This window comes from Elephas maximus, chromosome 25 (assembly GCF_024166365.1).
Source record: "Elephas maximus indicus isolate mEleMax1 chromosome 25, mEleMax1 primary haplotype, whole genome shotgun sequence".
Classification (NCBI taxonomy): domain Eukaryota; kingdom Metazoa; phylum Chordata; class Mammalia; order Proboscidea; family Elephantidae; genus Elephas; species Elephas maximus.
Genome location: NC_064843.1, coordinates 11,042,086 through 11,068,503, shown reverse-complemented (window position 1 = coordinate 11,068,503; position 26,418 = coordinate 11,042,086). Strand labels below are relative to the sequence as shown.

General features: G+C 44.1%; 1 protein-coding gene across 6 annotated transcripts in view; it reads right to left on the bottom strand.

The window, feature by feature from the left end:
* Positions 1–26,418, bottom strand: part of LOC126067813 (serine/threonine-protein phosphatase 4 regulatory subunit 1-like) — a 107,190-nt gene that overhangs the window by 24,313 nt on the left and 56,459 nt on the right. For all 6 annotated transcript variants that reach the window (XM_049870061.1, XM_049870064.1, XM_049870066.1 and 3 more), the window contains one exon: positions 11,167–11,313. In XM_049870061.1, the coding sequence (XP_049726018.1) occupies positions 11,167–11,313 (147 nt within the window). The remainder of the gene's footprint in view (positions 1–11,166; positions 11,314–26,418) is intronic.

Here is a 26,418-nt window from a genome sequence, read left to right as displayed (position 1 = left end):
ACTACACATGCATGGATGATATCCCAGAGGACTCTGCAAAAAAGTAGCAGCTAGAAGATAAACAGAAGGGACTTCAGAAGCTGCTCACCACAAGGGAGACAGTCTGGAGTTGCAGACCTTTCAAGTCCAAAAATCACTTTAGAGAAATATAACGAAATCCGGAGTCTCTGCAATGTATCACTTATAATGTCCAGTGTCCAATCAAAAATCACTACACATGTATTAACAGGAAAAAATGAAAATAAAGAAGAAAGCAGTCAATAGAAAACAATGTCAAGATGATCCAGATGTTGCAACTACTAAACAAGGACTTTAAAGAAGCTAACATAAGTATGTTCAAGGATAAAAAGGAAAGTATATGCATAAAGAAGAACAGGTAGGGACTCTTATCAGATAAATAGAAACTAAAAAAAGATCAAAATGGAAATTCTAGAGCTGAAAAGTACGATAACTGAAATAAAAATTTACTGGGTAGGACAGAAGATTGAAGATGACAAAAAGGGTCACTGAACTTAAAAATTATCAAATCTGAATATCAGAGAGAAAAATAATTGACGAAAAATGAACAAGGCCACAAAGACCTGTGGGATAATACCAAGTGGCCCAACAGTTGTGTAACTGAAGTCCCAGATGGAAAGAAGAGAGAGAGAACAGCACAGAAAAAAGAATGTTGGAAGGAACAAAAGCCAAAAACCTCTCAAATTAGGTGACGGTATCAACACATAAATCCAAGAAGCTCTGTGATCTCACGGCAGGATAAACACTCACTCTGCTGAAAACCAAAGATAAAGGGAAAAGTTTTGAAAGCAGCCAGAGAAAAAAGGAGATTTATATACAGGAATACGATATGAATGACAGCTGACTTCTCATGAGAAACAAAGGAGGCCAGAAGACAAAGGGATGGCATCTTTAAAGTGCTGAAATAAATAAAATCTGTTAAAACTATTACTCAAAACTGAAGGCAAAATAAAGATATTTTCAGATAAACAAAAACAGAGACTGTATCACTAAAAGACCTAGTAGAAAATACCAATGGAAGTCCTTCAGGCTGAAGGAAAATGATATCAGATAGTAACTCAGATCTAAATGAAGGAATGAAAGATAACCAAAAATGGTAAAAATATGGGTATAAAAGGCTATATTTTTTTGTCTTCTCTTTATTTCTTCAAAATTTACATAACTGTTTAAGACAAAAATTATAATACTGTCAGGTCCATAATATAATATATAAAGACAATGTAATATATAAAGACAATGGCACAAAGGGGATATATGGGCCTATACTGTTGCCAGGTACCTATATTTTATATAAAGTAGTACAATACTGACTCTAAATAAAGCCTGTTAAGTTAAAGATGCCTTGTGTAATCCCTAGAGTAAACACCAAAAGAAAAAAAATAGGTATAGCTGAAAATTGAAAATCTTCAATAGAGAAATTAAAATGCAATGCTAAAAAATACTCAACTAGCCCAAAAGAAGGCAGGAAAAAAGGAACAGGGGAACAAAAACAGATGAGACAAATGGAAAACAAACAACAAAATGGCAGAAATAAATCCAAGCTTATCAATAATTACATTAAATGTAAATGGACTAAGCCTTCAATTAAAAGGCAGAAACTGTCAGTCTGGATATAAAAGCAAGACCCAAATATATGCTGACATAAGTAGAAACCTTTTAAATGTAAAGAAATACAGGTTGAAAATAAAAGATGCAAACAAATATACTAAACAAACAGTAAACATAAGAACAATGGAGTGGCTATATTAATATTAAAGCAGACTTTAAGATATTTATGATTATGAGAGATAATGAAAGATATTTAATGATAAAAGGGTCAATATATCATGTTCTTGTTGTTGTTATGTGCCATCAAGTCGGTTCTGACTCAGTGACCCTGCATACAACAGAACGAGACACTGCCCAGTCCTGCGCTATCGTCACAATCCCTGTTATGCTTGAGCTCATTGCTGCAGCCACTGTGTCAGTCCATCTCATTGAGGGTCATCTTCTTTTTTGTTGACCCTCTACTTTACCAAGCATGATGTCCTTCTCCAGGAAATGGTCCCTCCTGATAACATGCTCAAAGTAAGTGAGACGAAGTCTCACCATCCTTGCTTCTAAGGAGCATTCTGGCTGTACTTCTTCCAAGACAGATTTCTTTGTTCTTCTGGCAGTCCATGGTATATTCAATATTCTTCAATAACACCATAATTCAAAGGCATCAATTCTCCTTCAGTCTTCTTTATTCATTGTCCAGCTTTCACATGCATGTGAGGCAACTGAAAATACCATGGCTTGGGTTAGGTGCACCTTAGTCCTCAAAGTGACATCTTTGCTTTTCGACACTTTAAAGACATCTTTTGCAGCAGATGTGCCCAAGGCAATGCATCATTTGATTTCTCGACTGCTGCTTCCATGAGCATTGACTGTGGATCCAAGTAAAACAAAATCCTTGACAACTTCAATGTTTTCTCCATTTATCATGATGTTGCTTATTGGCCCAGTTGTGAGGATTTTTGTTATCTTTATATTGAGATGCAATCCATACTGAAGGCTGCAGTCTTTGATCTTCATCAGTAAGTGCTTCAAGTCCTCTTCACTTTCTGCAAGGAAGGTTTGCTGACCCATGGAATTAGAGCTGAGCATCTTCAGGATGAGGCTTATTGTTTGAGTGGGGTACCTCGCGGGTACTTGCTGGAAGAGCTAAAGGAGCTTTGTAACACTTGCCTATGCAGGGCAGAGCTGATGGCCAGAGAGAGGCGTGCCTGTGAGCACGGCTGAGAAGGGGATCTCCTGACAGAAGAACTGCATCCTGAGCATTCCCAGACCTGACCTGTAACCTGTTACTTCCCTAATAAGCCCATAATCCTGAGTGCTGTCTGTGAGCTCTGTGTGGTCACTGCAGTGAATTATCGAACTCAGCAGAGCAGTAGGAGTGCCATGCCTTTTCACAGTTTGTGGAGTAACACACCCAGTACCTGGGTTCCTCCATCAAATCAGGAACCATTAATAAAACTGACAAGCCCCTAGCAAGACTGATCAAGAAAGAAAAAGACAGAGAAAACACAAATTACCAATATCAGAAATGAGAAGAGCTAACACTACAGATCCTATAAACATTAAAAGGATGATACGGGACTGCTCCCTGGAAACCCTGGTGGCGTAGTGGTTAAGTGCTACGGCTGTTAACCAAAGGGCTGGCAGTTCAAGTCCACCGGGCGCTCCTTGGAAACTATACGGAGCAGTTCTACTCTGTCCTACAGGGTCGCTATGAGTCGGAGTCGACTCAATGACACTGGGTTTAACGGAATATTACAACTTAATTTCAATAAATGGGACGACTCAGATGAAATTAATAAGTGCCCTAAAAAACACAACTTTATCAAAATGACAGACAAAACAACAAATCTGAATAGGCCTATATCTGAATTAAATCTATTAACAAAAACCATCTCACAAAGAAAATTCTAAGACCAGAGGTTTCACTGGTAAATTCTAACAAATATTTAAGGGAAAAAGAACAGCAATCTTAAAATCTTTCAGAAAATAGAACAGGAGGGAATATTTGCCAACTCATTTCTTGAGGCCAGTATAGCCCTGATTCCAAAACCTGACAAAGACATAATAGAAAAGAAAATTGCCTACAACAGAGCTCTTGAATATAGATGTAAAAATCCTCAATAAAATGTCAGCAAATAATGGAGACAGGAGCTCTCTTCTGCACAGCAGAGTGCCAGCCAGGAATCATCAGGGAATGCTAAATTAGCAGGAGAAAGTCTGCTGAAGAGAAGCCTGTTCACATAGTCTCAGAGTAACTCCCCCTATCATGTCCAAGGGGGAGAAACAGTAACCGCACATTGGGGAGCCAAGCCAGCAAGTGAGCATCCCCAAGGCTGGGACAAACTGAAGTCTCATGATTCCTGACAAGATGCACTGAGTACACAGTGCACTTCTGGGGTGTTCCTGCCAGAAATACAGAGCCTGCATCTAATCATGAAGAAACATTGGACAAGCTCAAACTGGCAGACATCCTCAAAAGGACCGGACAAACAGACCAGTCTGGGCTCTTCAAAAACCTTAATGGTATGACTCAAAGAAAGATTCAGGAACTATTCGAGATAAAAGGAGACTGAAGAGACATGAGGACCAAGTACAGTGCCCGCTCCCAGACCGAATCTGGACTGGGTGAAAAAACATTTGTCAAGAACATTAATGGTTCAGAACCTATCATACAGCCACAGGAGTCAAAACAGCCTGGTATTGGTACAACAACAGGCACATAGACCAGTGGAAGAGAATTGAGAACTCAGATATAAATCCAACCACATATGAGCACCTGATATTTGACAAAGGCCCAGTGTCAGTTAATTGGGGAAAAGATAGTCTTTTTAACAAATGGTGCTGGCATAATTGGATATCCATTTGCAAAAAAATGAAACAGGATCCATACCTCACACCAAGCACAAAAACTAACTCCAAGTGGATCAAAGACCTAAACTATCTTTAGACTAAAACGATAAAGATCATGGAAGAAAAAATAGGGACAACCCTAGGAGCCCTAATTTTCAGTTATGACATCTCCGACCAGCGCCTGATCTCTAAAATCTACATGATTCTGTCAAAACTCAACCACAAAAAGACAAACAACCCAATCAAGAAGTGGGCAAAGGAAATGAACACACACTTCACTAAAGAAGATATTCAGGCAGCTAACAGACACATGAGAAAATGATCTCGATCATTAGCCATTAGAGAAATGCAAATTAAAACTACGATGAGATTCCATTTCACTCCAACAAGGCTGGCATTAATCCAAAAAAACACAAAATAATAAATGCTGGAGAGGCTGAGGAGGGAGTGGAACTCTTATACACTGCTGGTGGGAATGTCAAATGGTACAACCACTTTGGAAATCTATCTGGCGTTATCTTAAACAGTTAGAAATAGAACTACCATACAACCCAGAAATCCCACTCCTTGGAATATACCCTAGAGAAATAAGAGCCTTCACACAAACAGATATATGCACACCCATGTTTATTGCAGCTCTGTTTACAATAGCAAAAAGCTGGAAGCAACCAAGGTGTCCATCAACGGATGAATGGGTAAATAAATTGTGGTATATTCACACAATGGAATACTACGCATCGATAAAGAACAGTGACGAATCTGTGAAACATTTCATAACATGGAGGAACCTGGAAGGCATTATGCTGAGCGAAATCAGTCAGAGGCAAAAGGACAAATATTGTATCCGACCACTATTATAAGATCTTGAGAAGTATAAACTGAGAAGAACACATACTTTTGTGGTTACGAGGAGTGGGGGGAGGGAGGGAGGGAGAGGGTTTTTTACTGATTAATTAGTAGATAAGAACTGCTTTAGGTGAAGGGAAGGACAACACTCAATACATGGAAGGTCAGCGCAACTGGACTGGACCAAAAGCAAATAAGTTTCTGGGATAAAATGAATGCTTCAAAGGTCAGCGGAGCAAGGGCGGGGGTTTGGGAACCATGCTCTAAGGGGACTTCTAAGTCGATTGGAAAAATAATTCTGTTATGAAAACATTCTGCATCCCACTTTGAAATGTGGCGTCTGGGGTCTTAAATGCTAGCAAGCGGCCATCTAGGATGCATCAATTGGTCTCAACCCACCTGGAGCAAAGGAGAATGAAGAACACCAAGGTCACACGACAACTAAGAGCCCAAGAGACAGAAAGGGCCACATGAACCAGAGACCTACATTATCCTGAGACCAGAAGAACTAGTTGGTGCCCAGCCACAACCGATGACTGCCCTGACAGGGAGCACAACAGAGAACCCCTGAGGGAGCAGGAGATCAATGGGATGCAGACCCCAAATTCTCATTAAGGGACCATACTTAATGGTCTGACTGTGACTAGAAGAATCCCGGCGGGCATGGTCCCCAAGCCTTCTGTTGGCACAGGACAGGAACCATCCCCGAAGACAACTCATCAGACATGAAAAGGACTGGACAGTGGGTAGGAGAGAGATGCTGAAGAAGAGTGAGCTAATTGTATCAGGTGGACACTTGAGACTGTGTTGGCATCTCCTGTCTGGAGGGGGGATGGGAGGATGGAGAGAGTTGGAGGCTGGCAAAATTGTCACGAAAGGAGAGACTGGAAGGGCTGGCTCATTAGGGGGAGAGCAAGTGGGAGTAAGGAGTAAGATGTATATAAACTTATATGTGACAGACTGACTTGATTTGTAAACGTTCACTTGAAGCTCAATAAAAGTAAAAAAAAAAAGAACATTATTGGGACAACTGACAACATTCCAATATGGACCATGGATGAGACACTAGTACTGCATCAGTATTCAACTTCCTGATTTCGACCACTGTGTTATGGTTGTGTAGGAGAGGATTTCCTTTAGGAAATACACACAAGGTATTTAGGGATAAAGAATCATAATGTCTCCAACTTACACTCAATGGTTCAGGAAAAAATGTGCATGTGTGTTTGTGTGTGTGTGTAGATAGAAAGAATCCCATACAACAAATGGAGCAAAATCTAAACTACTGGAGAAGTTGGGTAAAGGGTTTACAAGAGTTCATTTTACTGTTCTCACAACCTATCTGTGAGTTTGAAATTAAAACAAAATCAAAAGTTACCCATAAAAACTTATAAAGAACTATTCTACTCCCTCCCCTCCCCACCCCCTCAAAAAAAGAAAAAGGAGGGAAAGAGATAGGGAAGGAGGAGAGAGGGAGGGAAGGAGGGGTGGAAGACACGGGCAGTTCTTGCTGTTGCTCAATCTGTGGCCCTCCCACCAGGCAGCACTGCCTTTTCACAGCAGAAAAGGACCTGGGTCAACACTCCATCCCTACACCGCTGGGAACTGCACATAAGCAGAAAAGAAGGGAAAGAAAGCCAGTGGTGGGGGAACCATCCCGCAGCACAGACATGGAAAGGCTGTCTTCAAGACTGATGGGACCCCTATTTCTCTGCAGAGGTGTATGAAGTGACAGCCTCAATAAACAGGGACAATGGGAAGCATCCGTAGCCAGTGTAACAGGCAACTAAGAAGTTCCCAGTGTCTCCACCCACCCCCTCCACCTGCCACACCCATGTGACCGTATTATTGCACAGTGGAAATCAAATCCAGAATCATTAGAAGTCCACACACCAAATGGCATGGAACAACAGCGTCGTGGCCCTGGGAACCACTTGGATGAAACGACGATCTTCACTGAGTCGCTCTGGGCCAACTATTCCTCACAGTACATAACCACAACATTCTTCTTAAATAAATGTACAATTAAAAATCAACTTAAAAATAGGAATGATGACAAAAAATGAGGAAGCCTTAATGTGAAAGCATGTTGGGAGAAACAGGCTTCTGGCAATGAGTTACAACCTCAGAATGTTAATAGCCTCCTTGCAAGCAAGGGGAGTTACAACTGGTCTCTGGTGGCTTGTTTATCCTGTCTGGGTATAATTACAAGATACAGCTCTCCCAGTTCCCACCCATTCATTCATTCAACAACTAACATTTACTTAGGGCTGACTCGGGGCCTGGCGCTGTGCTGGGAGCCAATAATGTGAAGGTGACATGGCATTCACCATCTTGAGGGAGAAGAAAAAAAACAGAGCTTCGCAACTCAACTGCTAAGTGAAAGAAGACAGGCATGAACCAAGTCACTAACTCCACAAAGGAGGTGAATACACCTACCCACTCACATATGGAGCCAGCAGGCCTTCGAACCAGTTCGTTCTTGGTTCAAGTCCCTGCTGAGAATTTGCCTTTCTAACAAGTTCCCAGGCTATGCTAATGCTGCTGGTTAGGGACCAATTCTGAGAGCCACTAGTAAAGCAGGAGTTCTCAAAATCTACTATACATAAGAATCACCTGGGGATCTTGTGAAACTGTAGATTCTGATTCAGTACATCTGAAAATGCAAATTCTCAGCAGCTGTTAGGAACCATGTCCCCTGCCCCAAAATGTATGCTGGGCTGCACAACTCAGTGTAAAATGTTCGGGGCCCATTGGGTGATTTTCCCACCACAGAGCCGCTAGAGATGCTAGCTAGCATCAGAACCAACAGATGGTAACTTCTCCTGAGAGTGAAAAGTTGAGTGAACAGGCATACATTTTGCTCATGTGGGCATGCAGTTTCTTCTGGACTGAGAAGCAATACCATCAAAGTGGCACGGATCGGGTGTGTGAGCTTATGAACACAGAGATGCAGCAAAGTTCACACCACAGAGCTGCAGAGAGAGCCAGACACAAAGAGGTTCAGAGACCAGCCCAACTGGCTTTGTTTCTCAGCAACTACACTTCAAGTGCTTACTGATGAAGATCAAAGACTACAGCCTTCAGTATGGATAACATCTCAACAACAACAACAACAAAAAATTCCTCACAACTGGTCCTATAAGCAACATCACAATAAATGGAGAAAAGACTGAAGTTGTCAAGGATTTCATTTTACCTGCATCCACAATCAATACCCACGGAAGCAGCAGTCAAGATATCAAAGGACATATTGCACTGGGCAAATCTGCTGCAAAAGACATCTTTAAAGTGTTCAAAAGCAAAAATGTCACTTTGAGGACTAAGGTGCACCTGACCCCAAGCCATCGTATTTTCAATCGCCTCATATGCATGCAAAAGCTGGATGATGAATAAGGAAGACCAAAAAGAGTTGATGCCTTTGAATTATGGTGCTGGCGAAGAATACTGAACATACTACGGACTACCAGAAGAAGAAAGAAATCTGTCTTGGTAGAACTACAGCCAGGATGCTCCTTGGAAGCGAGGATGGTGAGACTTCACCTTACCTACTTTGGACGTGTTATCAGCAGGGACTAGTCCCTGAAGAAGGACACCACACTTGGTAAAGTAGGGGGTCAGAGAAAAAGAGGAAGACCCTCAACGAGACGGGCTGACACAGTAGCTACAACAAAGGGCTCAAACATAGCAAGGACTGTTAGGATGGCACAGAAGCAGGCAGTGTTTGCTTTTGCTGTATACAGGGTCGCTATGAGTGAGAAGTGACTCAACGGCACCTAACAACAATACTTCAAGCCTACCGCTCCCTGGACCATCTGCTAATGTGGGTGCCTGTAACATCTGGGGTATCACTCACAGACCAGCTACATCAGATCTCTACCCTCCAGGGGGAGTTCTAGCCAGTACACGTACGGCCTTCTCATCCTCAAGTAAGGAAACCCACTCTCCACCTACAGTCCCAGCTCCATCTGTACAAAATAGCTCCAAGGTACCAAAGGAATATCCCCTCCAAGGCCCCTTGGCCTATAGGCGCCAGGGAGGGAGGAAGGCAGAACAGATTCTGAGTCAGATCAGAGTACGCATGGGCCAGATGAGACACCCCAAATACTTCTCCCATCACAGCCCGACGGGGAAAGAAGCAGAGCACCTTCAAGGACACCCCAGAGAAGACAGATGTGTGCAGGGCCTGGGGAGGGTCTCAAGACCACTCTTGTTCTTCGCAGTCACATTTAAAAGCTTACACATTCAAGTAATGATACCAGCAACTCACTTTCAATGAAAAAAAATGCAATTTATGTGAACTAATTTGTTCTGCAAGCGATTTGTGAAGATAGCTTTTTGAAGGCTTGTTATACTTTCCAAATAATTCTACCAAAAAAAAAAAAGAAGAAGAAGAATAGTGCTGACAAGAATGGAGGGTTTGGAAACAAAATCAAATAAAAAAAATCAAGCAAAAATGTCATTGGCCTTATTTTTCACGATGTTATCAGTCTTTAGGGATAAGATATTTGGTTGTCAGTCGTAACCAACTTCCAAACAAAAAAGAGGATCTAGCTGGCAAAGTTCACTGATCAGCTGCCAAAAACCCCAACTAAATGATATCATCCAGGTTCATTTTGCAAAATAAATTTAATTTCTTGTAGGGAAACTTGAAATTTATAAAAGAACCCTGGAGAATTTGAATTTTAATAATCAATTATTCTTCGACCTGATTCATCTTATAAGCGTATAGAATATGCAAAAAAATTAAATTAGTTTAAAAAGCCAGACCTTTAACGCGCAGTTGAGGAAAACTTTTACATAAATGAAGAGTAATTGCCAAATGTTCTGATGCCCTAATACAATTTCTTAGCCCCACGGTGAATAATGTTTCTGCACTTTGAATTAGAAAAACATGCCCTTCTCTGACGCTGGTCTTTTCCAACCAAGAAAACGACTCCCTTCCATATCTTTTACTGTATTCACAATTAAGGCTTTTGGTTTTTAAACCCTTTAGGTACAGAGTTTTCCTAATATGTCGGAATCATCCTGGAACTCTCTTTACTGCTATAACGCAAATAGGAGGGAAGGGCTGGATGGTGTCATTTACACTCGGGTCAACGGAGGAGACGCGGCTAAAGAAAGCCAGGTGCCCCTGATGACGGAGCACCTTGCCTTGAGCCACAAAGACAAAGGCCAGAGAACTAACTGGGGATACCTGGAACGTGGTAGAGGAAAGCCAGCACTGGCTCGGCGAGGATTCTAGAAGTAAGTACAAAGTCTGTGATTGTACAATTCATTTCCCATTGGACATGGAATCTTACTAACCCAAGGACCCCACAATACTAATCATTCAGTGCAGAAGAAACGGTATTTATATGACTCCTTGAACTGTGTATCCTTGATATGAGCGCAAATACTTTAGCATGGCACTTCCCAAAGTGCTGCAAACATTTTTGCCATATCTGCATTCTTCAAAACTCTTCTTTGTGTTTGCTTATATACTTAAGTCTTGTCTGAATCTATAAAATAGATCAACATACATGTCTATTAAAAAAAAATTTTTTTAATTGTCTGCCACCTAGAAGCATCTCACATGGCCACCTGGCCCCTTACTCTGGGAAACGAGGCCCCCAGCCCACCAGGCTGCAGCACACAGCTCAGGACCCTGCCTGCAGATGTCTAAGCCAGCTGCCTCCGCTACACCCGCGTGGCTGTTTTCCCACGCTCTGCCTCCTAAAACCACTGCTGATAGAAGAATGAGCATTTCCAAAGCACAGCCAGAGTTGAACCGTGAGCTCTCTCTGCCCAAGGCCCATCACCAGCTACCTCATTTAGGGAGACAGCACTGACCAAAATCTAAGGCAGGAGGAAAGCCATTTGCAGCAAAGTCTCACAAAGGTGTTGAGAGCCAGCCCCTGACAGACTCACGTTCACCGCTTCCGCCTTGTACTCGTCGTTACTGTCTGCGGCAGAGAGATGAAGCAGGAGCGGACACACTTTGTTCTCAATGTCATGCTGGAAAATTAGATCCTGTTCCAGAAGAATCAGCAGCACTTCCTGACTGGACTTTCTAACCTAGAAGAGAAAATGAGCAGAGCTACTCTCAGGGTCCAGACCAGACTCCCAGGCAGACACTGCCCAGTTGGCCCTGCCGACCTCCCCTTGTGACCCACGCTGGTCTTCTTGTCCATCCCACGTACTTCCTTCCTGAGGCCTCTAATGAGGCCGCTCCTTGGCCCAAGACGCCTCTTTCCCTTTGCCTCACTGACTCCTACCCATTCTTCCACTCTCAGGAGAAGTGTCCCTTCCTTCCCTGGATCCCCCAGCCCTCAGGTCAGTCCCCCATTCTAAAGCCTAACAGCACCCTGGACATTCCCTTCATGGCCCTTACCCCAGACTTCTACACATGAATGTGTCTGCAGGTACATATATGTGAAATGTACATGCCCACATCTTTGTGTGTGTATGTATGTGTAGGGGCATGTTCTGTGTGACCACTTAGTCACTGCAGCTCTCCACTGCAGAGTGAACCTCCAGGACCTGGCAGCACCGAGCACAAAATTATGCCTCCAATTGTTGTTTGTGGAATGAATGGATGGCTTACTGCGTTTCCCCTCCACAGGCACAGGGACTGGGAAACACCTCGCCATTCCCATCCCACCTGGGATCCATGACGCACCACACCTGAATGTGTGCTATCTCGGGTGTGACAGAAGGCCACAGGACAGGGCCCCAAAGAAAAGCCACCAGAAGCTGAAGAAACATTCTGGGGAAGATGAAAGTGCATAAAATTCCAACACGTAGAGCAAGTAATGAAATACGTAAGTCACCTAGCGCGATGGCAAGGCAGGAAATACCAGTGGGACCCAGCAGTGTGTGGATGGAGCCACAGATGATTAGGTAGCAGCAGGTTCTACAAGACAGCAGGGGTCACATCGCCGGCCTGTGAGACTGATGTCGGGGAGGCCAACTTATTAAAGCTCCTGACCAGGTGACAGGAGGAAAATGGCACTTTAGAAAGATCATCTGGCAGCAGTGCTCAGAGTAAATTGGAGGCGACGGAAGACTGACGTGGAAAGGTCAGCGAGGCAGCTCTCCCAACAATCCAGGTGGGAGGAATGAGGCCTGGCCTGGCTGACGGTGCAGAGAGGAGGTGGCGCCCAGAAATATTACCCCGGCACAGCTGACAGGACTTGCAGCCGGCGGGAAGCAGCAAAAGCCCGTGCTGACACAAAGGTGTCGGGCACTGACAGACCACTCGGCACAGGCGGGGGCTGAGCACACGTGAAGACACAGGCAAGAGACAAACCGCCAGCCACGGTCACTGTGCCACGCCATCCCAGGTGGTGCCGAGGGTGCCGAGGGCAGCTAGATGGATGGGATGTGCTGGGTGGGGAGGGGTCAACAGACAGAGCTTGCCAAGGGTGGTCGGCTGAATCATGGTCCCCCAAAAAAGGTATGTTCTCGTCAAGCCCCTGGAACCTACGAATGCTCCCTTACTTGGAAGAAGGGCCTTTCCAGATGTAACTAGGGATCTTGCAATGAGACCATCCTGGATTATCCAGGTGGGTGCTACATCCAATGACAAGTGCCCTTACAGAAGACAGAAGAGGAGGCGGCCACTGAAGAAGCCGAGGAAGCCATGGATCACTAGAAGCTGGAAGAGGCAAGGAGGGAGCAAGTTCCTGCCTGCCTTGATTTCAGCCTTCTGGCCTCCAGAACTGACAGAGAATGTATATTTCTGGCAATCCTAGGAAACGGATACATCAAGCAAGGAAAAGAGAGGCAGGTCTCCCAGACTCAGAGAACAGCATGTTCAAAGGTAGAGATGAGCCCAGGGCCAGACACCCTTGAGAAGCATGGGATATTCTGGAGGTCAGGGGCAAGGCAGACAGGAGGCTGAGGGGACAGACACCCTACAGAAGCATAGGATGTTCTGGAGGTCAGAGGCAAGGCAGACAGGAGGCTGAGGGGACAGACACCCTGGAGAAGTATGGGACATTCCAGAGGGCAGAGGCAAGGCAGACAGGAGGCTGAGGGGACAGACACCCTGGAGAAGCATGGGACGCGCCAGGGGGCAGAGGCAAGGCAGATAGGATGCTGAGGGGGCAGCTGAGGCCAGATTAGGAAAGGTTTTCAATGTACACTAAGAACTCCGGTGACTATTCCAGGTGCAATGGGACGTCACCGTGGGTTTAAAGCAAAGGAGTGACAAGGCCAGACTTGGTGTCAGTTTGGAAACATAAAGTGGTCCCAAAAGCCAGGAGAGCAAGATAGGGGCTCCTGGATGGAGATGCTGCAGGCTGTGACCCAGGCATGACGTCAGGGGCTGGGGACAGAAAGGAGAAGGGATCTGAGAGAAACCACGAGGAGCACTAAATCAAAGCAACGCTGGTGTCTCTGCCTCAGACCCCCAACCACCGACCTGGAGGAGATGGAAGGACAAGCCAGACAGAGGGTAAAGAGACAGGGTTACACGGGCTCTTGACTTCTGAGCCCACGGGCTGTGAAACAGGCTCAACGACTCCAGCGCTCCACATGCTTGGTGAGAGGGTGGTCTGGCGGCCACTTGCAGGCAGATTCTCCTGGGGCCATGGAAGCAGGTGAGACCATCCAGGGACCAACAATGGCACCCTGAAGCATATCACCCTTGGGGCAGGCATCTACCAGGTGCTAGGCCCCTCACCAGGTGGTAGAGATAAATGAGACCCAGTTCCTACCATCAGGGGCTCAGAGTCTAGAATAGGAGGCTAAAGACGATGACTGCAGAATCGCAGGCAGGAAGTGAGGTGGTCACGAGTTCTGGCCATGGAATCTTAGGCTGTGCCCCACCTGGCGTCTGCAACGTACTAGCCCAGCCACCTTGAGCAAGTGACTTAGCTTCTGAGAGCCTTGGTTTTCTCATCTTTATTTACGTTCTTTATTATTAAAATTTTGCTGTTGGAAATATACACAGTAGAACATACACCCATTCAACAATTTCTACATGTGCAATTCAGTGACACGGGTTATATTCTTCAAGTCATGCAACCAATCTCACCCTCCTTTTCCCAACTGTTCCTCCCCCATTAACATGAACTCACTGCCCCCTAGGCTTCCCATCTAACCTTTCAGGTTACTGTTGTCGATTTGCTCCCATATAGACAATTTTTTAAGAGACCAATGAGTCAAAACTGACTTGACAGCAACAGATTCCTTTTTTTTTTTTTTTCTGGTTTTTTAAAGAGAGCACAATGCTCGAGGCAGACATTCTTTACTAATTAAGCTAATTAAAACTTCAGGGGATATTTTGGGTTCAAAGTTTAAAAATTATCTCAGAGTAATAGTTTCGGGGATTCTTCCAGCCTCCACGGATCCATGAGAATTTGAAATTCTATTCCACATCCCCGCCTCTGGATCAGGGTTGTTTTTCTCATCTCTGAACTTACAGAACCTAACTCAAAGGGTAGTTATGGAGACAAAATGACCCAACATACAAACAGGGCTTAGGACAGGTGTGAGCCCCGACACTGTCAGCAGCCAGGGGGGAAAGTTGAAGAGGACCCCAGTCCAGACCCGCCTGACAATGAGCCCATGAAGGGTAGATAATGTGTTCCTGTCACCTTTACATCCCCTTATCCGGGGCAGAACAAAATGAAGTGCCTGGTGGGCAACCAATAAAAGTGTCTTCAAAAACCCAAAAACAGCAGGGAGAAACGGTATAAATGGATCAAGCAAAGAAGAAAAGGAGAGGAGGTGGCCAAACAGATAAACTGTGGGGGAAAAAGAAAGAAATGCAACACTATAAACCAGTTAAATTAAATGAGCAAGAGCTGGCCAGATCAATGCGGACAGAGCTAAACCACGGATGAGGGAGGGTGAGCACAGCCTGGACAGGACAGTGTAATGCCCTCTATGTAAGGCCACGAGGGCCCCAAATGAGACCCTAGGTCACTCAGGGCACTCACACTAGTGCAATGTGAAAACCTGGCTGGAAAGGAGACCAGCCAAACTCAGGATGGCGGCTCCCTGTGGAAGAAGAGAGAAGAATGGGATGGAGGAGGGGTACAAACGCAATTAAACCCATATCTATAACCCCCAAACACAAAACAAAAAAGGTTGAAGCAAAACTGCAAAATGCTGGAGACGGACCCAAGATGGCAGAATAGACAGATGCTTCCAGCGAGCCCTCTTTACAACAAAGACCCGAAAAAACAAGTGGAATGAGTATATTTGTGACAAGCTGGGAGCCCTGAGCATCAAAGGCAAGCGTAGACAATAAACTGAGGGGCAGGGGGAGGAAGAGACCATTCAGAAGTGGAGAGGAATTACCGGACCCGAATCACGGGGAGCCCTCAGGCATCATTCCGTGAGCTGCGGCAGCGGCTGCAGGCTGGTACTAGTGTTCAGCTGCTATCCCCTCAGGGAGAAGCAGCCAGCCACACAGCCTACTCACACCTCTAGAACCTGAGAAGAACGGCGCTCTCAGCAAAAGCTAAGTACTTGTGTATCTTTTGCAGCACCCTCTCCCCGCCCCTAAGCCGGCTTCAGCGGCTGAATCCCTGGGCCTGAGATAGACCCTGGTGAACACCTAGAGCCATCACCCCGGCCTTGGGGACTGAAAAAATTTGCAACCGAGGGGAAAAGGTAATTTGTTAGCTCCATTAACCAGGGGAGCTCAGGACAGAAGCGGCTCCTGTCCAGGCATAAACCGTCCATGGACCTTGAGTACTTTTCACTTCTGCACGGACCTGTGTGGGCCTACTTCGGGAGAATAGGCCCTCGTTGGCAGACTCCAACCATTTCAGCTGTGCGATGGAGAGATGGGTATTTGACATTTGACACTGGTTTGCCTATTAAACAAGGTCCTCGCCTACCCACATCAGGGACCCAAGGACTGGTAGCTCCACTCAGGTGACACAGCCACCTGCGACAGGGGTCCAAAGATAACTGGTACCTCCCAGTCCTTACAACCAAAAACTTTGGGTGCCCATGGTCCCTCTGCAGAACCAACCCACCAGCACACTCTAGGGAACAGAGACGTGTTTTCCTCAAAGACACTTGGGGGTCAGTTCTCAGCCCCCTGCCTTGTTCAGAGTGCAGCCCCTGCTACAATCAGATACCGGTATATACGCCAATCACCCCTGCCCCTCTAAGACTGTAGGACAGAGCCTGTACCACACACTTGATGATCAGCTACCTGGAAACCTGAGCTGAATTCATACAAGAAAACTGAATGGACTCCTTGACTGATATACCTGATAACAGCTCTAGCCAGCTGGGGACAGGACACCAGAGCTCCAAAGGCAAAAATAATCAACCTAGCTCACTCAAGCAGCCCACTGGGGTATACCAAAACAAAACAAAGCAAGGAGCTACGACACAGTAAGCAAGCATAAACTAATATAATAACTTATAGATGGCTCGGTGACAACAGTCAGCATCAAGTCACATAAAGAAAAAGACCATGATCACCTCAACAGGCTCTCAAAACAAAGAATCCAGGGATCTTCTAGATGAAAGTGCATTCCTGGAATTACCAGATGCAGTATACAAAAGTTTAATATACAGAACCTTCAAGACATCAAGAAGGAAATGAGGCATTATGCAGAACAAGCCACAGAACACACAGATAAAGCAATTGAAGAAATTAGAAAGATTATTAAGGGACATAATGAAAAGTTTAATAAGCTGGAAAAATCCACAGACAGCAATCAGAAATTCAGAAGATTAACAATAACATTACAAATTTAGACAACTCATAAGAAAGTCAGAGGAGCAGAATTGAGCAAGTAGAAGCTAGAATTTCTCAACTCAAAGATAAATCATTTGGCACTAATATAATTGAAGAAAAATTAGATAAAAGAATTCAAAAAAATGAAGAAGTCTTCAGAATCATGTGGGACTCTATCAAAAGAAATAACCTGCGAGTGATTGGAGTACCAGAACAGGGAGGGATAACAGAAAATACAGAGAAAATTGTTGAAGATTTGTTGGCAGCTAACTTCCCTGGTATTGTGAAAGATGAGAAGGTATCTATCCAAGATGCTCATCGAACTCCACATAAAGTAGATGTTAAAAGAAAGTCACCAAGACATAATCAAACTTTCCAAAACCAAAGATAAAGAGAGAATTATAAGAGCAGCGAGGGATAAACAAAAAGTCACCTCCAAAGGGCAGCCAATAAGAATAAGCTCAGACTACTCGACAGAAACCATGCAGGCAAAAGGCAATGGAATGACATATTTAAAAAACTGAAGGAAAAAAATTGCCCGCCAAGAATCATATACTCAGCAAAACTGTCTCTTAAATATGAAGGTGAAATTAAGACATTTCCAGAAAAACACAAGTTTAGGGACTTCATAAAAACCAAACCAAAACTACAAGAAATACTAAAGGGAGTTCTTTGGTTAGAAAATCAATAATATCAGGTATCAACCCAAGACTAGAACACTGGGCAGAGCAACCAGGAGTCAACCCAGACAGAGAAATCCAAAAAAACAAAGCAGGATTATATATACAAAAAGCCAAAAACAGGGTAACAGCGACGATATTATATAAAAGAAGACAACATTAAAATAATAAAGAGGAACTATGAAATGTAATCATACACCTTCCATATGGAGAGGAAGATATGGCGATACGAAGAAATAAAAGTTTTAAATTTAGAAAAACAGGGGTAAATAATAAGGTAACCACAAAGCAGACAAACTATCCTACTCATCAAAATAAAATACAAGGGAAGAATACAGGCTCAGCAGAAACAAAATCAACAAAAACAAATATGAGGAAAGGATAATATATAAAGAAAATCTACTCAGCACATAAAATCAAGTGGGAAAAAGAAACTGTCAACAGACAAAAAAAGACATCAAGATAAAAAAAAAAATTTTTTTTTTAAAAAATCAAGATGATAGCACTAAATTCATACCTATCCATAATTACCCTGAATGTCAACGGACTAAATGCACCAATAAAGAAACAGAGAGTGGCAGAATGGATGAAAAAACAAGATCCGTCTCTATGCTGCCTACAAGGGACACACCTTAGACGTAGAGACAAAAACAAACTAAAACTCAAAGGATGGAAAAAAAATATATCAAGTAAACAACAATCAAAAAAGAGCGGGAGTGGCAATATTAATTTCTGACGAAATACACTTTACAGTCAAATCCATCGGAAAGGATAAGGAAGGACACTATATAATGATTAAAGGGACAATACACCAAGAAGATGGTGTACTGTACCTTTAATTTGGGTTACACCAAAAAGATATAACCATATTAAATATTTATGCACCCAATGACAGGGCTGCAAGATACATAAAACAAACTCTATCAGCATTGAAAAGTAAGATAGACAGCTCCACAATAATAGTAGGAGAGTTCAACACACCACTTTCGGTGAAGGACAGGACATCAAGAAAGAAGCTCAATAAAGCCACGGGGGATCCAAATGCCACAATCAACCAACTTGACCTCGTAGACCTACACAGAACGCTCCGCCCCACAGCAACCAAGTATACTTTCATGTCTAGTGAACATGGAACATTCTCTAGAATAGACCACATATTAGGTCACAAAGCAAGCCTTAGCAGAATCCAAAACACTGAAATATTACAAAGCATCTTCTCTGACCATAAGGCCATAAAAGTGGAAATCAGTAACAGGAAAAGCAGGGAAAAGAAATCAAACACTTGGAAACCGAAAAATACCTTGCTCAAAAAAGACTGGATTATAGAAGACATTAAGGATGGAATAAAGACATTCAGAGAATCCAATGAGAATGAAAACACTTCCTATCAGAACCTTTGGGACACAGGAAAAGTGGTGCTCAGAGGCCAATTTATATGAATAAATGCACACATCCAAAAAGAAGAAAGGGCCAAAATTAAAGAATTATCCCTACAAACTTGAACAGACAGAAGGAGAGCAACAGAAGAAACCCACAGGCACTAGAAGAAAACAAATAATAAAGATTAGAGCTGAACTAAATGAAACAGAAAACAGAAAAACAATTGAAAGAATTAACAAGACCAAAAGCTGGTTTTTTAAAAAAAATCAACAAAATTGATAAACCACTGGCCAAAATGACAAAAGAAAAACAGGAGAGGAAGCAAATAACCCAAATAAGAAATGAGAGGGGCGATATTACAACAGACCCAACTGAAATTTAAAGAATCATATCAGATTACTATGAAAAACTATACTCAAATTTGAAAACATAGAAGAAATGGAAGAATTCTGAGAAACACACTACCTACCTAAACTAACAGAAACAGAGGTAGAACTAAATAGACCCATAACAAAAGAACAGATTGAAAAGGTAATCAAAAAACTCTCAACAAAAAAAAGCCCTGGTCCAGACTGCTTCACTGCAGAGTTCTACCAATCATTCGGAGAAGAGTTAACACCACTGCTACTAAAGGTATTTCAGAGCATAGAAAAGGACAGAATACTACCGAACTCATTCTATGAAGCTACCATATCCCTGATACCAAAAACAGGTAAAGACACCACGAGAAAAGAAAATTATAGACCTATATCCCTCATGAATGTAGATGCAAAAATCCTCAACAAAATTCTAGCCAATAGAATTCAACAACATATCAAAAAAATAATTCACCATAACCAAATGGGGGATGGTTCAACATTAGAAAAACAATTAATGTAATCCACCACATAAATAAAACATAAGACGAGAATCACATGATTTTATCAATTGATGCAGAAAAGGCATTTGACAAAGTTTAACACTCATTCATGATAAAAACTCTCAGCAAAATAGGAATAGAAGGAAAATTCCCCAATATAATAAAGGGCATTTACACCAAGCCAACAGCCAACATCACCCTAAATGGAGAGAGCCTGAAAACATTCCCAATGAGATCGGGAACCAGACAAGGATGCCCTTTATAACCACTCTTATTCAACATTGTGCTGGAAGTCCTAGCCAGAGCAATTAGGCTAGGTAAAGAAATAAAGGGCATCCAGATTGGCAAGGAAAAAGTCAAAGTATCTCTATTTGCAGATGACATGATCTTATACACAGAAAACCCTAAGGAATCCTCCAGAAAGCTACTGAAACTAACAGAAGAGTCCAGCAGAGTATCAGGATACAAGATAAACATACAAAAATCAGTTGGATTCCTCTACACCAACAAAAAGAACATCAAAGAGGAAATCACCAAATCAATGCCATTTACAGTAGCCCCCAAGAAAATAAAATACTTTGGAATAAATCTTAACAGATATGTAAAAGACTCATACAAAGAAAACTACAGTACACTTCTGCAAGAAGCCAAAAGAGACTTACATAAGTGGAAGAACATCCCTTGCTCGTGGATAGGAAGACTTAACATTATAAAAATGTCTATTCTACCAAAAGCGATCTATACAGTTAACGCAATTCCGATCCAAATCCCAACAACATTCTTTAATGAGATGGAGAAACAAATCACCAACTTCATGTGGAAGGGAAAGAGGCCCCGGATAAATAAGGCATTACTGAAAAAGAAGAACGTCACCTGATTTTAGGACTTATTATACTGCCACAGTAGTCAAAACAGCCTGGTACTGGTACAACAACAGATACAGGGACCAATTGAACAGAATTGAGAATCCAGACACATGAGCAGTTGATATTTGACAAAGGCCCCAAAACAGTTAAATGGGGAAAAGACAGTCTTTTTAACAAATGGTGCTGGCATAACTGGATATCCATCCGCAAAAAAAATGAGACAAGACCCATACCTAACTCCATGCACAAAAACTAACTCAAAATGGATCAAAGACCTAAATATAAAATCTAAAACGATTAAAGATCATGGAAGAAAAATAGGGACAACGTTAGGAGCCCTAACACATGGCATAAACAGTATATAAAACATTCTAAAGAATGTAGAAGAAAAACTAGATAACTGGGAGCTCCTAAAAATCAAACACCTATGCTCATCCAAAGACTTCACCAAAAGAGTAAAAAGATTACCTACAGGCTGGGAAAAAGTTTTTAGCTATGACATTTCTGATCAGCGCCTGATCTCTAAAATCTACATGATACTGGAAAAACTCAACTGCAAAAAGACAAATAACCCTATCAAATAATGGGCCAATAATATGAATAGACACTTCACTAAAGAAGACATTCAGGTAGCTAACAGGTATATGAGGAAATGTTCACGATCGTTAGCCATTAGAGAAATGCAGATCAAAACTACAATGAGATTTCATCTCATGCCAACAAGGCTGGCATTAATCCAAAAAACAAAATAACAAATGTTGGAGAGGCTGTGGAGAGACTGGAACACTTATATGCTGCTGGTGGGAATGTCAAATGGTACAACCACTTTGGAAATCGATTTGGCGCTTCCTTCAAAAGCTAGAAATAGAACTACCATACGATCCAGCAATCCCACTCCTTGGAATATATCCTAGAGAAATAAGAGCCTTTACACGAACAGATATACGCACTCCCATGTTTATTGTAGCACTGCTTACAATAGCAAAAAGATGGATGCAACCAAGGTGCCCATCAACGGATGAATGGATAAATTATGGTATATTCACACAATGGAATACTATGCATCGATAAGAAACAGTGAGGAATCTGTGAAACATCTCATAACGTGGAGGAACCTGGAAGGCATTTTGCTGAGTGAAATTAGTCAGTTGCAAAAAGACAAATATTGTATAAGACCACTATTGTAAGAACATGAGAAATAGTTTAAACTGAGAAGAAAACATTCTTTTGTGGTTACGAGAGTGGGGAGGGAGGGAGGGTGGGAGAGGGGTATTGGCTAATTAGATAGTAGATAAGAACTACTTTAGGTGAAGGGAAAGACAGCACACAATACAGGGGAGGTCAGCACAATTGGACTAAACCAAAAGCAAAGAAGTTTCCTGAATAAACTGAATGCTTCGAAGGCCAGCGTAGCAGGTGCAGAGGCCTGGGGACCATGGTTTCAGTGGACATCTAAGTCAATCGGCATAATAAAATCTATTAAGAAAACATTCTGCATCCCACTTTGAAGAGTGGCGTCTGGGGTCTTAAATGCTAGCAAGCAGCCATCTAAGATGCATCAATTGGTCTCAACCCACCTGGAGCAAAGGAGAATGAAGAACCCCAAGGACACAAGGTAATTACGAGCCCAAGAGATAGAAAGGGCCACATGAACCAGAGACTACATCATCCTGAGACCAGAAGAACTAGATGGTGCCTGGCTACAACTGATGACTGCCCTGACAGGGACCACAACAGAGAACCCCTGAGGGAGCAGGAGAGCAGTGGGACGCAGACCCCAAATTCTCGTAAGACCAGACTTAATGGTCTGACTGAGACTAGAAGGACCCTGGTGGTCATGGCCCCCAGACTTTCTGTTGGCCCAGGACAGGAACCATTCCTGAAGCAAACTCTTCAGACATTGATTGGACTGGACAAGGGGTTGGAGAGGGATGCTGGTAAGGAGTGAGCTTCTTGGATCAGGTGGACACTTCAGACTATGTTGGCATCTCCTGCCCGGAGGGGAGATGAGAGGGTGGAGGGGGTTAGAAGCTGCTGAAATGGACACGAAAAGAGAGTGGAGGGAGACAGCGGGCTGTCTCATTAGGGGGAGAGTAATTGGGAGTGTGTAGCAAGGTGCATATGGGTTTTTGTGTGAGAGACTGACTTGATTTGTAAACTTTCACTTAAAGCACAATAAAAATTATTAAAAAAAAAACAACTGCAAAATGCCAACATTTGCTGAATATGAGCAGTAGATACTGGGTGTTTATCAGACAAGCCTCTGTGTCATTAAAATGTTTCATACTATTTTAAAAATTAAAGCTATTAAAAAGAGAGAAAAGCACTGGATTTCACACTAAGCAGACAGACCTTGGGGACAGCCCTCCCAGCCAGCTTCCTGGAGCGCCGGCCACAGGTCAGTGAGAGGAGGGTGGGTCAGGGTGGTGAGTCCATGGTCACGGTCCAGACCAGGCAAGGAGGATAAGGGAGCTGTAGGCATGATGAAGCCAGAGACAGAAAGGCCAAGGAGAGGCTGAGAAACCAGCAGGTAAGGAGATGGGACCAAAGGCAGACATGGAGATGTCTGACTTGAAAAGGGGTGAGAAGGCGGCGGAAACATGGTCGGGTACACAATGAAGAGCCTGGACGCAACAGCTGGTTCTATCCCATAAATCTGAACCCACAATCTATCAGCAGCCAGGCCCTGCGCTAGGTCATGGAGAGAAGTAAGACCCAGCTGGTATCGTCAGGGGCTCACAGTTTAGAATCAGAGAGAAACTATCACTTACAATATAGGTAGAGCCTTGCCAATCCCCAAATATGCAACGGATAGCCTTCCTGAGGCTGAGGAGACGCCCTGGGCTCTGCTCCAGCCCGGCACTTGGCCATACAGCCCTGCCCCGCAGTTTCCTCACCTCTAAAACAAGAATGAATGCATCAGTGTTCCCACACCTCACAATGGGCTCAAGAAGAGCTTGTGTGCCAATCCAGCTACCCCTGGAGCACGGTGTCTTCCTCACAGTCAGCACGTGGAAGCTGCTAGGAGCATTGGCAGTCATAGTAGTAATACTGGTGTCACCTCCAAACACATGAACGGCATACATCACGTGAGTTCGCAGGGTGTCCACTGACCATGAAAAGCTCCTGACGCTGGACTAGAGAAGACACAATGCACGACACTCTGTGTACTTTTGCTGAATCGAGGGACCTACTCCTCGGTACACCAGGACACTCTTGGGGGCCACACTGTGGACCTGGATGGGTGAGCACCAGAGAGAGGGAGGAGGGGGCCTTTGGAGAGAGCAGGAAGGCCTGGATGAGCAGCAGGGAAGAATTTGGGGTGGGGTGGGGGTGGGCAGCCTCACAGAGGAGCAGGGCTGGACCTGAGGGTACTCAGGACTCTGGGAAGTCAGAAGAAGGTGTGACTCCGTCAGGTTTCTGTGTTTCGAGACGACAGGAATGGAGAGGAGGGACACACTTGGGAGACTGGGATTCATCACGGAGACGCGGGAAGCTTGGCTGGGTCTAAGCAGACAGAGGTGAGAGACGGAAGGATTTCGATGGCTCCCAATGTGTGGCTCTGGGGAACTGCATGGACCAGACGGTGGTTCCGCTCACTGAGGTGGGGAGGAAGACTGAAGGTTCCTATTTTCTCTGTGAAGTAAAAGGCCAGGTCACCTACTCGGAGCGAGGCAGGTATGGGAGGAGGCTCAATAATGGTGGCAAAAGTCTCAGAGAGCTGCCAAGGGTGACGTGAAAAGCAGCTGATGAGGGACAAGGGAAAGGGTTGCCGTGCAGCCTGCAAGTGCAGTCGCAATGGGAATTCATAAATCTGCAAGGGCACCAATCAATGCAGGGCACACCTCCCCCACAGGGATCAGTAGCGGGTGGTGGAGGAGTCATGGGTGGGGTGGGAGAAGGGCCCTGGGGTGGGAGCACTGACAGGACAGAAAATGGAGGCTGGTGGAGGGATGGCCTGGACAGGCTCGGGGAGGCGGCACTGAGGAGGAACAGGAGGTAAAGGTCGGGGAAGCCACCTTTGGGGTCTCAGGGGTAGGGCCAGTAAGGTTGATCCAGACTCACGGCAGTTGGGTGGGGCATAGGGGACGAGAACAGCCATGGCAGGGGTGGGTGGGTGGGCAGTGCTGAGGTACGGAAACAGCTCAGCTGACAGTGGGGAGCCTGCTCTTGACCATGGACACAACTCCTCAGCAAACGCAGAGTGAGGTCCAGACAGCAGTCCCTGCCTCCACCCTTCAGAAGCAGAGTATACAGCCATAACAGATGACAAAGGCCAAGAAAATGCCAGGTCCCTGGATGCAGGGTAATCTTATTTTCAAGGATTTCTCCAAAGGAGAAGGAGAGTCGATGGAAGAAGAGTGCCGAGCGAGCCATCCCGGCCTCACTGCCCCTGCAGGACCACAGACCAGAGGAAATGTGAGCATCAGCACAGCTAACGGTGCTGGGAGAATGTCTAAGACCTACACGAGCTGTCCGAGGTAAACATCCATCCTGCTCACCTCTCTCTCCCCAGTGCCGAGCACCATGCTTGGCGCAGGCCAGGCACTCAGAAACTATTGGGACAAATGAACGATGAGAGAGCTGCACTGGAGTGTGATGGGGCCCATGTGGGAAAACGTACTTGTCCGGAGAGAAAGATGCAAAAATCATCACAGCACTGATGTCCGGAGAGTGGGACGAGGGCAATTTCTTTTCCTTATTTGAAAACTCCTTTAACCCCATCACTGCTTAACCTTTAAAAGTGACTGCTTGCTCTTTTAAAAATGTTTGGCAAAAGGGAGAACTGCAACCCAACATTTCCGAATTCCTTCAAAATAACAATAATGAAAACACAACAGATCATAAAGCTTACTGATGCATTTGCCCTTTGTGGAAACCCATCCCCTAAATACACTGACTGGTACTTGGGGTGAGCTTTGTCATCAAATGGCCAGGCTGACCACAACTGGCAGAGAAAGGCTGCCAGGTGACAAGGTGACTTGTTGCTGTGGTTTTAAAGTGGCACAGGACAAGAAATAGCCCAATGTCCATCAGTAAACCACTCCGTGTCCCAGCGGGGCCCCACGTTATCCAGAAGAATGAGAAAGATCCCCACACATGGCTGCGACTGGTCTCCAGGCCACAACAGGCAGCAAGAAGAGCAAGGCACAGCACCAGGGTGAAGCACGTGGTCTCCTAATGACAAGGGGCACAGCCACACCGAGAGAACGCAAGGGCATACACGTATTTGCTTAGAGTTGTTGTTTGTTTCTGCCTTTTTTTTTTAAAAAAGATGAAAATAAACCAAACCATAACAAAAATGGTTATCTACAGGGGGAGGAGAGGACAGACTGGTGAGGGTGGGCAGGGATGGAAGGCAGACTTCCCTGAACATACTGCTTGTACTTTTGACTTTGGAATCATTTACTATTATTACATGATAATTATTACATAATAAATCAAAATGTAAAAACCAAAGCAATTCCCAAAATAAAAAATACACAGAAACAAATGAACCTGTGTTCATGAGTTGTTGTTGTTAGCTGCCGTCGAGTCGGTTCCGACTCATAGCGACCCTATGCACAACAGAACGAAACAATGCCCGGTCATGCACCATCCTCACAATCGTTGTTATGCTTGAGCCCATTGTTGGAGCCACTGTGTCAATCCACCTCATTGAGGGTCTTCCTCTTTTCCACT